Genomic DNA, 13,659 nt, shown 5'->3' on the forward strand with positions numbered 1-13,659 from the left:
CTGGATGACTTGAGGATCTCCGTAGAAAATTTCTCTGTGAATGTTTTAACCTGTCGTTCTTCCTTCTTCCTCGCTAGGTCACCGTAGGATATTACGGGGAGAACGGAGAGCACCCTATAAATCAGGCAGGGATCTTTTTGACTGGCATTGGTGAGAGTCTTCCTGTTTCCCCCACTTTGGTTCTCGCTGGAAATCCTCTATCCCCTCGCAGAGTATTATTACAGCTTTAATTTAAAAAGAGCCAATGATATCCGAAGCCGAGCAGAGGGAATTCCTTTCCTTACAGATCAACAGGCCCTCCCTGCTCTTAAGTTATCTCCAATTAGTAAAATATTCTGGGGAATAGAATAGCAATAGCGCTTAAACTAGCAATGGCAAGAGGACTTACACATACAACTTCACGGTGCTTTATAGCCCCCTCTAAGCCTTTTACAGAGTCAGCATCTCTTGCCCGCAACAATCTGGGTCCTCATAGAATGAACAGAATGGAATGGAATGGAATAGGAATAGAAATAGGATGGGAGTAAAAAGTAAAATAAGAAATAGAATAAGAAATAGAACAAGAAGTAGAACAAGAAATAGAACAAGAAATAGAATAAGAATTAGAATAAGAAATAGAACAAGAAATAGAACAAGAAATAGAATAAGAAATAGAACAAGAAACAGAACAAGAAATAGAACAAGAAATAGAACAAGAAATAGAATAAGAAATAGAATAAGAAATAGAACAAGAAATAGAACAAGAAATAGAACAAGAAATAGAACAAGAAATAGAACAAGAAATAGAACAAGAAATAGAACAAGAAATAGAACAAGAAATAGAATAAGAAATAGAATAAGAATTAGAATAAGAAATAGAATGGAATGGGATAGGACTAGAAATAGGAAGAGAATAAAAAATAGAATAAGAAATAGAATAGAATAGAAAGGAATGGAATGGAATAGGAGCAACAGTGAGAGTAAGAGGAAGAGTAAGAATAGAATAATAAGAATAAGAACAGAATAAGAAAGAATAGAATAGAATTAGAATAGGAAATATGGAATGGAATAGAATGAAATAGATTGGAATAGAATGGAGTAGAATAGAATTAGAAAGAATTAGAATTAGAATAGAAGAATAGAATAGAAAATATAGAATGGAATGATGACTAGAATAGAATAGAGAAGGGAAGGGAAGAGAAGAGAAGAGAGAATATAGAATGGAGTGGAGTTGAATGGAATAGAATAGAATAGAATAGAACAGAACTGGAAAGGACCTTGGAGGTCTTCTAGTCCAGCCTCCCTGCTCAAGCAGGAGATCCCATACCATTTCAGATAAGTGACTGTCTAGTCTCTTCTTAAAAACATCCAGTGATGGAGCAGCCAGGACTTCTGGTGGCAAGCTGTTCCACTGGGTAATTGTCCTTGGATTGAAGAAAGTTTCTTTGTGTTGAGCCCAGCCAGCCGTTAGCTCTAGTTTGTCCTTCTCCTCCTTGAAAACGGCCAAATCTTTTGCTTTCTAGGAATCTCCCTGGACGTTGATGCTGACCACGATGGTGTGGTGGAGAAGAACAACCCCAAGAAGGTAGCGTCCAGATTCCAAATCTTCCTTGGTCAGAAATGTCTCTGGAATAGTCCCTTTAAAGGGATGCTCGCCTTACCTGGCTCTTAAAAGGGGACACACCTGTATGCTCGTATTTCACGAGGCTAGATGTTAAACCAGCAGTGAAGTTCAATTTTTTTTTACTACTAGTTCTGTGGGCAAAATCCCCATTCCCTCCCCACTCCAGGGAAAAGATACTGCAAAATCCCCATTCCCTCCCCACTCCAGGGGAAGGATACTGTAAAATCCCCATTCCCTCCCCACTCCAGGGGAAGGATACTGTAAAATCCCCATTCCCTCCCCACTTCAGGGAAAGGATACTCCAGGGGAAGAGTCCCTAGGGAGTGGGCGGCATACAAGTTTTATTAAAGTTGCAAAGTTGAAGTTGCAAGTTGAAGGATACTGTAAAATCCCCATTCCCTCCCCACTTCAGGGAAAGGATACTGCAAAATCCCCATTCCCTCCCCACTCCAGGGGAAGGATACTGCAAAATCCCCATTCCCTCCCCACTTCAGGGAAAGGATACTGCAAAATCCCCATTCCCTCCCCACTCCAGGGGAAGGATACTGTAAAATCCCCATTCCCTCCCCACTCCAGGGAAAAGATACTGTAAAATCCCCATTCCCTCCCCACTCCAAGGGAAGGATACTGCAAAATCCCCATTCCCTCCCCACTCCAGGGGAAGGATACTGCAAAATCCCCATTCCCTCCCCACTCCAGGGGAAGGATACTGTAAAATCCCCATTCCCTCCCCACTCCAGGGAAAAGATACTGTAAAATCCCCATTCCCTCCCCACTCCAGGGAAAAGATACTGTAAAATCCCCATTCCCTCCCCACTCCAGGGGAAGGATACTGCAAAATCCCCATTCCCTCCCCACTCCAGGGAAAAGATATTGTAAAATCCCCATTCCCTCTCCACTCCAGGGAAAGGATACCGTAAAATCCTCATTCCCTCCCCACTCCAGGGGAAGGATACTGTAAAATCTCCATTCCCTCCCCCCTCCAAGAGGAAGGATACTGTAAAATCCCCATTCCCTCTCCACTCCAGGGGAAGGATACTGCAAAATCCCCATTCCCTCCCCACTCCAGGGGAAGGATACCGTAAAATCCTCATTCCCTCCACACTTCAGGGAAAGGATACTGCAAAATCCCCATTCCCTCCCCACTCCAGGGAAAGGATACTGCAAAATCCCCATTCCCTCCCCACTCTGGGGCCAGCCAGAGGTGGCATTTGTCAGTTCTCCGAACTACTCACAATTTCCGCTACCGTTTCTCCAGAGCCTGTCAGAACCTGCTGAATTTCACCCCTGCGTTAAGCTATTAATATTTCTACCAAATGGAGCCGAGCAAGGACTTCTAACCAAAAAATTGTTGCATGCTCACTCATGTTTAAATTGACAATTGTATTCCTGCTGCTTTGTGGGTGTTTAGTTCCCCCTTTTTGGGGGGAGGGGGTCAGGAAGAATAAGAAGAGGTCTCCTCTACCACTGATTTTAATTAAGAGGCAAAATTTTAGCCTACATTCCAATTCCATTTTTCCCCCTGTATTTTGCCTGCTTCCTCTCCGTCTCTCGGGGTTCACAGCGCCTTCCTCTCCTTTTGGCTCCTGGGGGCAATGTTGTGAAATGGGTGGGGCTGAGGATAGGGTCCCTGGTTCAGAGTCCCACTCCCCAGCTTCTGAAAGCGAGCTTTCTCCACCAGCAGGAAGCCGAGGGGGGACAGGTTCAGCTGAGGACATTCTTTTGCAGCCTGCAAGGCATTCGGCTCGACAGAGCCCTCACCCCCTTCTTGGCAAAGGTGCCCGCTGCGTTTGGCCCCCTTTGCGTAATTTGGCACTCATTCCCCAATGCTGCTCCAGGCCCCCCTGCTGGGACAGTGATTTCCCTCGGTTGAGTTACTGTTCCCTCTCTGAAATCTCTTTTTTTCCCCCTCTTGGGCTAAGACACCTGCCTACGCTGAAGCAGAAAGGGGAGACTGTCCCTTTTACCTGGTGGAGCCAACCAGCAACAGGGAGCCGCAGCAGAGGGATGAAAGAGCCACATGCGGCTCCAGAGATAGATAAATAATGTCATAGATAAATCTCTTGCCCGAATTGATCTGCTTAAATGTGAAATTCTGCCCTTCCAGGCCACGTGGACCTGGGGCCCCGACGGCCAAGGTGCCATCCTCTTGGTCAACTGTGACAAAGATAATCCATTCAGCAGCACAGAGGACTGTCAGGATGAGAAGATATTTTCCAAGGAAGGTACAGTATGATTGATCTCTCTGGAAATTGAAAAGCCGATAGAAATCCATTTTGCAGATCAGCCTCTATTGCGTAAAGCACAAAATCTGGTTTTAAATGCAGCCAGGTGTTTTCCAGTCACGAGCTAACAAGGAGAAGAAAAATGGGTTTGAGGGTAATCCCCCCTGTAATTTAGCAAGAGGTCAACTTTCAGGCAGAAACCTAATGCTGACACGGTCGTGTTGCATTTCTAAAGAAAGTCACACACATTACTTAAAAAGAAACCGCCTTTAGTAAGTCAGGAATTAAAACGGCCTCACGATGCATGTTGGAAAGAAATCAGCAGGAAAAATGTTTGCCTCTTAAGCAGAAAATTTGAACTCTTGTAAGGAAGCTGCCATAAAGACAAAGATTGCATAACCTTATAAAAAAGGCGAGTCTTGGGTTGGAGGAAGGGGTGTTGAGATCTTCTTGTGGTCCACCAGTGGCCAGTGGATCTGGCAGCAGATTCGGACAGTGAGGAGGTTGGGGAGGAACTTGGGCCAGTCCTGGAGTCTGGGGAAGGCTCTGTTGAGGGCTCTGTGTCAGAGGCAGAGACAGGGCCAGGGCCGTCTGACAGTGATCAGCTGCCTTCAGAGTCAGACATCAGTGAGGCAGACGAACAGCTGGAGCCTGTTCCCAGTGTGCACATGCACAGAGTTGCCAGACGAAGGGAACAGCTAAAGAACAGAGGCCGACTTGGGAGGAAGGACACAGATGGATGGTGAATGGCCCCTCCCAGTGGGAATAAAGAGGAGCGAAAGGGGAGGGGAGTTTGCAGGAGACAATGAGTTCAATTCATTAGGGTGAAGATCTGTTCCTGACTTCTTGCCAAGTAATTGCTGCTACAGCATGGAGTTTGGAAGATATTGGCTGGCAGCTCCCCAAGCCTAATCAAGGTCTGCGGTTGTGAAATCTCATGAAGGACTGTTGGCTGGGACTTTGCTGGAGAGGAATTCCTTTTGAACTAAATAAAAGGGGTTTTTATTGGGACGAAGAGTTGGCTTCATGCTTTTGGGAAGCCTGGGTCAGAACAGATCTAATAAAATAAAACAGATCTAAATAAAATAAATTTTCTGAGAGGAGCAGAACAATGGAGGCAGCAATTGGTATCAAGCGGGCATGGGGGAAATGCCATCTTGAGTCCCTGGCATATCCTGCCTGAAGCCGTTGAAAGTTGAGCCATGTGAGTCCCATCGGGCCACATCTTTATTCTGCACAAGGGGTTTGTCATTGTTCTGACTGAGGCTTCCCGAGAGCATGAAGCAAACTCCCGGTCCTGACAAAAACCCTTTTATTAATTTCCTGTGAATTCTGCTCATTCATATCCAGCAAAGTCTTTCAAGGGAGGATTTACGGTCACAGACCTTATCTGGCTTGGAGAGCTGCCAGGCCAATAGCTGCAGAACTTGGCAAGGAGTCTCGGAGAGTCACGAACCAATGAAGCAAACTAATTGTCTTCTGCAGTCTCCACTCCCCTTTCACTCCTCTTTTAGTTCCTCTGGGAGGGGCCATTCATCATCTGGCCTTACTCCCAAGTCGACCCCTGTTCTTTAGCTGTTCCCTTCATCTGGCAACTCTGTGCATGCGCACTCTGGGAACAGGCTCCAGATGTTCTTCTGCCTCACTGACTCTGAAGGCAGCTGAGAATTGGCCAACAGGTCTGGCCCCCTCTCTGCCTCTGACACAAAGCCCTCATCCGAGCCTTCCCCAGACTCCAGGACTGGCCCATGTTCCTCCCCAATCTCCTCACAGTCCGAATCTGCTGTCTGCTCAGCTGGCCACTGGCAGGCCACAACAGTCATGTGTTTTGAACCAAAAAGAATACAAGTAGTCCTTGACATTTAACCACAATGGAGCCCGAAATGTCTCTTGCTAAGCGAGATGGTCGTTGAATGTGCTTTGCCCCATTTTACACCCTTTCTCGCCACCGTCAATAAACGAATTCCTGGCATTGTTAAGTTAGTCACACAGTTGTTAAATGGATCTGGGTTCCCCATGGATGTGGCTTGTCAGAAGATTGCAAAAATGGATCAGTGACCAAGAGTCTGAATTCTGATCACCTGACCACGGGCAAGCTGCAACAGCCATAAGCATGAAAAACGGTCATAAGACACTTTTTTCAGTGCTGCTGTTGTACCTTCGAAGAGTCTCTATATGGATGGTTGTAAGTCAAGGACTACCTGCATGAGAAAATGCAAAGCTCAGAATGGCGGTCGGATTCAGACAGAATTGGGTTGCAGAAACTAAGCCACCAACGGGAGGCTTTCAAGAATAGGACAATCATTTAACAGGGGTGGGAAGGAGGCTTCCTACACCGGGATGGGTGTAAGGTCTCCTGACTTGAGCAGAGGGTTGGACTAGAAGACCTCCGAAGTCCCGCTGATTTTCGGGCCTTCTGGGGCCTGGGGAAAGTGAAAAACGGACCTTCTGGTCCAATCGGAAGTCAGCAAATGGGCCGTTTCCGGTCTCCAGAGGGTCTCTGGGGAGTGGGGAATGTCTTTTTCGCCCTCCCCAAGCTCCTAGAAAGGGTCTGGAGCCTGGGGAGGGCAAAAAATGGGTCTACTGTGCTATTGCATGCCAAAAGCGTGGGTCGCGTGGGGGGGAGGGCACATAGAATTATGGTGGTGGGCATATGTGTACACAAAGCCCCCGCACTCCAGTTGGTGGGTTGCAGGCGGTACGCCCCGGTATGGGTGTATCGGAGCCAGCCTGGAGCACTGGGTACCATTCCAGTACGATGCTCCAGAGGGCCCGCCCGCCCGCCCGAGCTCCTTACCTGTCCTTTAAAGCCTTCGGCACCTGTGCGACGCTCCGACGAGCAGCTGGAGCATTGCGGAGGCTTGCGGAAGCATCGCTGGAAGCTACAACGCATGCACGCGACGCACACAGCCATGTGGGTGACGGCGGGCCCATTCCAACCGTACCAGTTGGAACGGGATCCGGAACCCACCACTGCTGCGCTCCCTCCGCTTTTGGCACCCGATGGCAAAAAGGGTTAGCCATCGTTGTTCTATGTTCTCTCAGAGCCCAGAGAATTAGCTCTGGGAAAGAAGATAAAGCATTTTCCCTGGTCTGCCCAGCACTCCGATTTTTCCACGCGCCCATCGGACCTTCTCCTCCAGGAAGACCCTCACTCAAAGACCCCCCCTGGAACTTCCCTCTTTCTTCTTTCTTGGGCTTTGAAACCCACCCACCCCAGATCTGGAGGACATGTCCCGGATGATATTGAGAACGCAAGGCCCCGACCGGCTTCTCGCTGGCTACGAGATGGTTCTCCACATTCCAATTTCGGACTCCGACAAGGTCGGCGTTTTTTACCTGCAGAGTAAGTACCTTTCCTGCTCTCCCCCCCGCCCCGCTCCGCGGTACAACCAGTGGTGAAATCTATTTTTTTAACTGTTTTTTTAACTGGTTTATTGTGGGCGTGGCTTGGGATGTGGCTTGGTGGGGGTCATGTGACTGTCTGAAAGAATGAATTGTTTCCTGCAAAAGCCCACTCCCCTTTTGCTCCTCTTTTATTCCCTATGGGAGGGGCCATTCACCTTCCACCTGTGGCTTTACTCCCAAGTCAACCCTGATTTCTCAGCTGTTCTTTTCTTCTGGCAACTTTGCACATGCCCACGCTGGGAACAGGCTCCAGCTGTTCCTCTGCCTCACTGCTGTCTAGTTCCATAGGCAGCTGATAACTGTCAGACGCCCTTGGCCCCGTCTCTGCCTCTGATGCAGAGCCCTTGTCTGAGCCTTCTCCAGCCTCCAGGACTGGCCCATGCACCTTCTCATCCTCCTCACTGTCCGACTCTGCTGCCACAACAAGTTAGCAGTAGAAAAATGAGATTCTTCTGGCTCTCCCATCTCTTTTGAAAAACAGGGAAAATTCTCCTTTACGTAACTTTTCTGGCAATATGACAAAAGGGAGAGGGGTTTTCTGGGCCTTCTTTCCCTGTGATTCATTTATTTTTTTTAAATGATTCCCCTTCTACAAATTTCCTGGCTGTTTCCATCTCAAATGCAAACTGGGTCCAGCCAGGTGAGAGGTCGTAAAGCTCAGCGGCTCACGAGTGCTTGAGGGTTTTTCTTTTTCCCTTTCGCGGGAGAGGAGATGGGTGGATGTGTCCATTTTGGTCCACACATGCAACAGGATACCCCGGGTGGCCGCCTTGCCAGGGAATCAGGACATCTGAGCAGGCCACGTCCATTTGGCTGGTCTCATCCTCGGGAGACCTCTCGACGCCCTTGGGGTGGATGCTTTCCTGCAGATTACACAAGGCCCTTTCGGAGGAGCTGATGCGGGAGCGAATATCAGCCCGGCCTCCAGAACCATAGAACAGAACAGAACAGGAGAGAGAATAGAAAATAGAATAGAGACTAGACTAGACTAGACTAGACTAGACTAGACTGGACTGGACTGGACTGGACTGGACTGGACTGGAATGGAATGGAATGGAATGGAATGGAATAGAATAGAAAATATGGAATGACAAATAGAATATAATAGAACAGAATAGAATATAGACAGAATAGAATAGAAAAGAATAGAATAGAATAGAATAGAAAATATGGAATGGAATGACGAATAGAATAGAACAGAATAGAATATAGACACAATCGAATAGAATAGAATATAGACAGAATAGAATAGAATAGAAAATATGGAATGGAATGACGAATAGAATAGAATAGAACAGAACAGAATATAGACAGAATAGAATAGAATAGAATAGAATAGAATAGAATAGAATAGAATTCCTTATTGGCCAAGTGTGATTGGACACAAAGGAATTTCTCTTTGGTGCATAAAATCTCAATATACATAAAAGGACAAGATACATTCATCAAGAATCATAAGGCACAACACTTAATGATAGTCATAGGGTACAAATAAGCCATCAGGGAACAATCAATATCAATATAAATTGTAAGGATATAAGCAACAAACTTACAATTTCTGCCCAGGATGTGAGGGGTCTGTAGATATTTTCACAGCCCTCTTGTTGACTCGTGCAGTGCCCAGGTCCTCAATGGAAGGCAGGATGGCAGTAATTGTTTTTCCTGCAATTCTAATTATCCTCCGAAGTCTGTGTCTGTCTTGTTGGGTTGCAGAGCCAAACTGTACAGTTATGGAGGTGCAGATGACAGACTCCATCATTCCTCTGTAGAACTGGATCCGCAGCTCCTTGGGAAGTTTGAACTTCCTGAGTTGGCGCAGAAAGAACATTCTTGGTTGTGCTTTTTTGATGTTAGGTGTCCACTTTAGGTCTTGAGATATCTTGAGATATCATCATCCTCAATATCTCTGTTCTTCTGCTAAGACTGATCTCCATTTCCCTAAATATAAGGCTGGAGGACACCTATGACCTCAAGCTCATTAAACACACAAACAAGCCTATTTTCGGGAAGGTTGTGCTTTTTCCATCATTTTAAGATCCTTTCCCATGTGGATCCAAATGCCACTTTCCTTAAAACAGAACCCCGGGCTCACACTGCCCACAGCCCTGATTTGGTTCTGACCCAGCATTTTGGCTTCAGTGACCATCATGGATTGTTCTGTGTTACGATGAATGTAGATCTTTGCTGCAGGAAAGCCCCATGCCTCTCTTCCTCTCTCCTCCGTTCTCCAGATCCGTACTTCGGCCAGCGCTACATACACATTCTGGGCAGGAGGAAGCTGAGCCACGTAGTGAAATACACAGGGGGTTCGGCCGAACTGGAATTCTTCGTGGAGGGGCTGGAGTTCCCGGATGAGAGTTTTGATGGACTCGTCACCATCCACGTCAGTCTGCTGGAGCCGATGGCCGAGGTTGGTCTTTGGGCAGAAGGTTGGTCTCTGGGATGAGTACAGTGGTGGGATTCAAAAATATTTACTACCAGTTCTGTGGGTGTGGATTGGTGGGCATGGCAGGGGAAGGTTACTGCAAAATCCCTATTTCCTCCTGATCAGCCGGGATTCGGGAAACAGAGAATAGATGGGGGCGTGGCCAGCCAGAGGTGATATTTGCCAGTTCTACCAACTACTCAAAATTTCTGCTACTGGTTTTCCAGAATTGGTCAGAACCGGCTGAATCCCACCTCTGGCCGAGTGTCCCTTTTGGTCTCTGTGGTCTCAGTGTCCCTTTTGCCCTCCCCCTCCCATCAAAGAGCCTCTGGAAATCCTGGCATCCTGGCAGAGCTGGGGCTGACATGGCTTTGGCCAGGAGGAAAATCACAGCTTCTAATGTACCCAGTGTTTCACATGCCTTTTTCTGCCACCTCCCGCCAATGCAAGAGTTGTTGTTATTTTGCCTGTCTTTGCCTCTACAGTGTCAGCCTTCCTTGGCCAAGGGGCACCCTTGCTTTCTCACTGCCTAGCCTACCCCTGTACTGGTTCTGACCTAGGCTTCCCCAAAAAAGCACAGACTCCTGGCCCCGACAAAACCACTTTTATTAAACGAATGTGAATTCCTCTCATTCACATTCAGCCAAGGCCGGGCAAACAGTCTTTCAAAGGAGTATTTATTACTACAGACCTTATCCAGCTTGGAAAGCTGCTATGTAAATATTTTCCAAATGAAGTGCTGTGCAGGGAAAGACTGGGCACAGAGTCTCTGAGATTCACGGACAGATCTTCACACTCCTGAAACAAATCTAACGGCCGAATAAAGGAATTGTTTCCTGCAAAAGCCCTCTCCCCTTTCCCTCCTTTTTTATTTCCTATGGGAGGGGCCAAACACTTTCCACCTGTGTGGCTTTACTCCCAAGTCAACCCTGATTCTGAGCTGTTCTTTTCTTCTGGCAGCTCTGCGCAAGCGCACACTGGGAACAGGCTCCAGCTGTTCCTCTGCCTCGCTGTTGTCTAGCTCCGTAGGCACCTGATCACTGCCAGACAGCCTTGGCCCCGTCTCTGCCTCTGACGCAGAGCCCTCATCAGAGCCTTCCCCAACCTCCAGGACTGGCCCATGTTCCTCCCCAACCCTCCTCACTGTCTGACTCTGCTGCCAGTTCCGCTGGCCGCTGGCAGACCACAACAGTACCCACCTCCAGATGACTTTTAGAATCGTATCAATAGAGCCAGGGATGGAGGTTGTTTTTACATTACTGCTGGTCGCCTTCTCGGGTTGCTGGCCTGCTTGAAATGCCACCTGGGGTCTTATGGGAATCAGCTGTATCCCCTTACCTAACAATGCTAATTTCATTAGCCTAAAAATGCTAATTTCATTAGCCTAAAAATGCTAATTTCATTAGCCTTCATCTGCCAGTTGGGGCCCTCATTTCTAACTGCCCAACCTTCTCCATTTGATTTGGGGTGGACCTCACCCAGATGTTTAGCCCGCGTCCACTCCCTGACCGTTTCTCTCCACCGTCCGAATGCTGGCGGTTTCCAATTTCGTTTACCAATTAGCCAATTAATTATGTTTGCAATATGAAATCCTAGCCGGGAGCCGTTGGGTTATTTATTTATCTATTTGTGTCGGGAGCCCATTGGCTCTGAGCAGTTCACTTCTGCGTTTTTCTTTCTGGCAAATAACAAAAAAAACGTGAGTTTTTCATATATATTTTTTCAAACAGCAGTCCTGTTTTACACAAGGTGTTCTGACCGAGGCTTCCCAAGAGCATGAAGCAAACTCCATGTCACAACAACAACAAAAAAAAACCTTTTATTAATTTTCTGTGAATTCTGCTCATTCACATCCAACAAAGACTTTCGAGGGAGGATTTTCAGTCACAGACCTTATCTGGCTTGGAGAGCTGCCAACCCTCCTCCCCTCCCCAACTCATCCTCTTCCAGGCTCACCTCCAGAGGGGCCTCCAGCCATGAGATCCTCATCGTCAAAAGTGCTATCGTAACTCTTCCGGAACCAGTGCGCGATCTCCAACTCAGTGTCTTCCGGGAACGAGGCCTCGTCCAGTCGGTTGGAGGCCTGAGTCACCTGCAAAAGAGAGGAGGAGGGTTAGGGGAGGGGCTATCTTGCAGCCTTGGCTCACCTCCTGCCCGCATCCCAACCTGGCAGTTCAGGCAATTCTGATCTAGGCTTCCCAGCAGCACAAAGCCGAGTCCTCGTCCCAATAAACCTCTTTTATTTAATTTATAATCATAGACCTTATCTGGCTTGGAGAGCTGCCAGGCTGATATCTGCAGAACTTGGCAAGGAGTCTCAGAGAGTCACGAGCCAATGAAGTGAACTAATTGTCTCCTGCAAACTCCATTCCCCTTTCGCTCCACTTTTATTTCCTCTGGGAGGGGCCATTCATCGTCCACCTGTGGCCTTACTCCCAAGTCGATCCCTGTCCTTTAGCTGTTCCCTTTGTCTGGCAACTCTGCGCATGCGCACACTGGGAACAGGCTCCAGCTGTTTGTCTGCTTCACTGATGCCTGACTCTGAAGGCAGCTGATAACTGGCATACGGCTCTGGCCCCCTCTCTGCCTCCGACACAGAGCCTTCCCCAGACTCCAGGACTGGCCCATGTTCTTCCCCAACCTCCTCACTATCCAACTCCGCTGCCAGCTCTGCTGGCCGCTGGCGGACCACAACAGAATGCTTGATGATAGAAAGACTCCAGTGTTGCATTTCTTAACTTTTTTTTAAGAGTGGCTTTTTAAACAAATCTCCCGGCAGGGTATTCCGCAGGTCCCGATCTTCACCGACACTGTCGTTTTCCGGGTCGCGCCCTGGATCATGACCCCAAACACCTTGTCTCCAATCAGCGTCTTTGTGTGCAGGTAAAGGACCAAAGGAGTATACAGGTTGTTCTCAACCTATAGGGGCGTGGTGGCTCAGTGTCTAAGACGCAGAGCTTGTCGATCAGAAAGGTTGGCGGTTCAGCGGTTCGAATCCCTTGCGTCGCATAATGGAGGGAGCTCCCGTGACTTGTCCCAGCTTCTGCCAACCTAGCAGTTCGAAAGCATTTTAAAAATGCCAGTAGAAAAATAGGAATCACCTTTGGTTCCGTGTGCCTTTGGCATTTAGTCATGCCTTCCACCTCCTTTCTTCTTCAGTCCTTTCTTTCTTTCTTTCTTTCTTTCTTTCTTTCTTTCTTTCTTTCTTTCTTTCTTTTTTGTTCCTTTCTGCCTGCCTTTCCTTTCCTTCCTTCTTCCCTCTCTCCCTCCTTCCAACCTTCTTTCTTCTTCAGTCTTCTTTCTTTTCTTTCTTTCTTTCTCTTTCTCTCTCTGTCCCTCTCCCTCTTTCAGTCTTTTCTTTTCCTCCTTCCTTCCTCTTTCTCCCCCCCACCTCTTTCTTCTTCAGTCTTCTTTCTTCTTTCTTTCTGTCTTTTCTTTTCTTCCTTCCTTCCTCCCCTCCACCTCCTTTCTTCTTCAGTCTTCTTTCTTTCTTTTTCTTTCTTTCTCTCTCCCTCCTTTCTTTCTCTCTCTCCCTCCTTTCTGTTTTTTCTTTTCTTCTTTCCTTCTTCCCTCCCACCTCCTTTCTTCTTCAGTCCTTCCTTTCTTTCTTTCTCTCTCCATCCTTTCTTTCTCTCTCTCCCCCCTCCCTCCTTCTGTCTTTTCTTTTCTTCCTTCCTTCTTCCTTTCCACCTCCTTTCTTCTTCAGTCTTTTTTCTTTCTTTTTCTTTCTTTCTCTCTCCCTCCTTTCTTTCTCTCTCTCCTCCTCCTTCCTTCTGTCTTTTCTTTTCTTCTTTCCTTGGACCCATTCAGTCCTCTAAGAAAAAGAGCCAGAGATACAGAGTAGTTTCATGTGTTTATTAGAAACATAAGATAAGGAAGGTATTGTTATAAGAATTCATGCTGTATCTCCAGCTCTTTTTCTTGGAGGACGGAGTGGGCCCAGACATGGGCCATGGGTACCAGATGACGCTCTCTTCAAGGGAAGGATGCGCAGATCA

General features: G+C 47.4%; 1 protein-coding gene across 1 annotated transcript in view; it reads left to right on the plus strand.

The window, feature by feature from the left end:
• The window catches only part of PADI2 (peptidyl arginine deiminase 2), a 44,924-nt gene that overhangs the window by 9,987 nt on the left and 21,278 nt on the right, over nt 1-13,659 (plus strand). The window contains exons 3-8 of the mRNA XM_087701958.1: nt 78-150; nt 1,503-1,564; nt 3,711-3,828; nt 7,049-7,174; nt 9,468-9,646; nt 12,441-12,544. Of these exons, the coding sequence (XP_087558084.1) occupies nt 78-150; nt 1,503-1,564; nt 3,711-3,828; nt 7,049-7,174; nt 9,468-9,646; nt 12,441-12,544 (662 nt within the window). The remainder of the gene's footprint in view (nt 1-77; nt 151-1,502; nt 1,565-3,710; nt 3,829-7,048; nt 7,175-9,467; nt 9,647-12,440; nt 12,545-13,659) is intronic.

Source organism: Thamnophis sirtalis, unplaced genomic scaffold, assembly GCF_051295495.1.
Source record: "Thamnophis sirtalis isolate CommonGarterSnake01/CBP01778 unplaced genomic scaffold, rThaSir2_p1.2 scaffold_15, whole genome shotgun sequence".
Classification (NCBI taxonomy): Eukaryota; Metazoa; Chordata; class Lepidosauria; order Squamata; family Natricidae; genus Thamnophis; species Thamnophis sirtalis.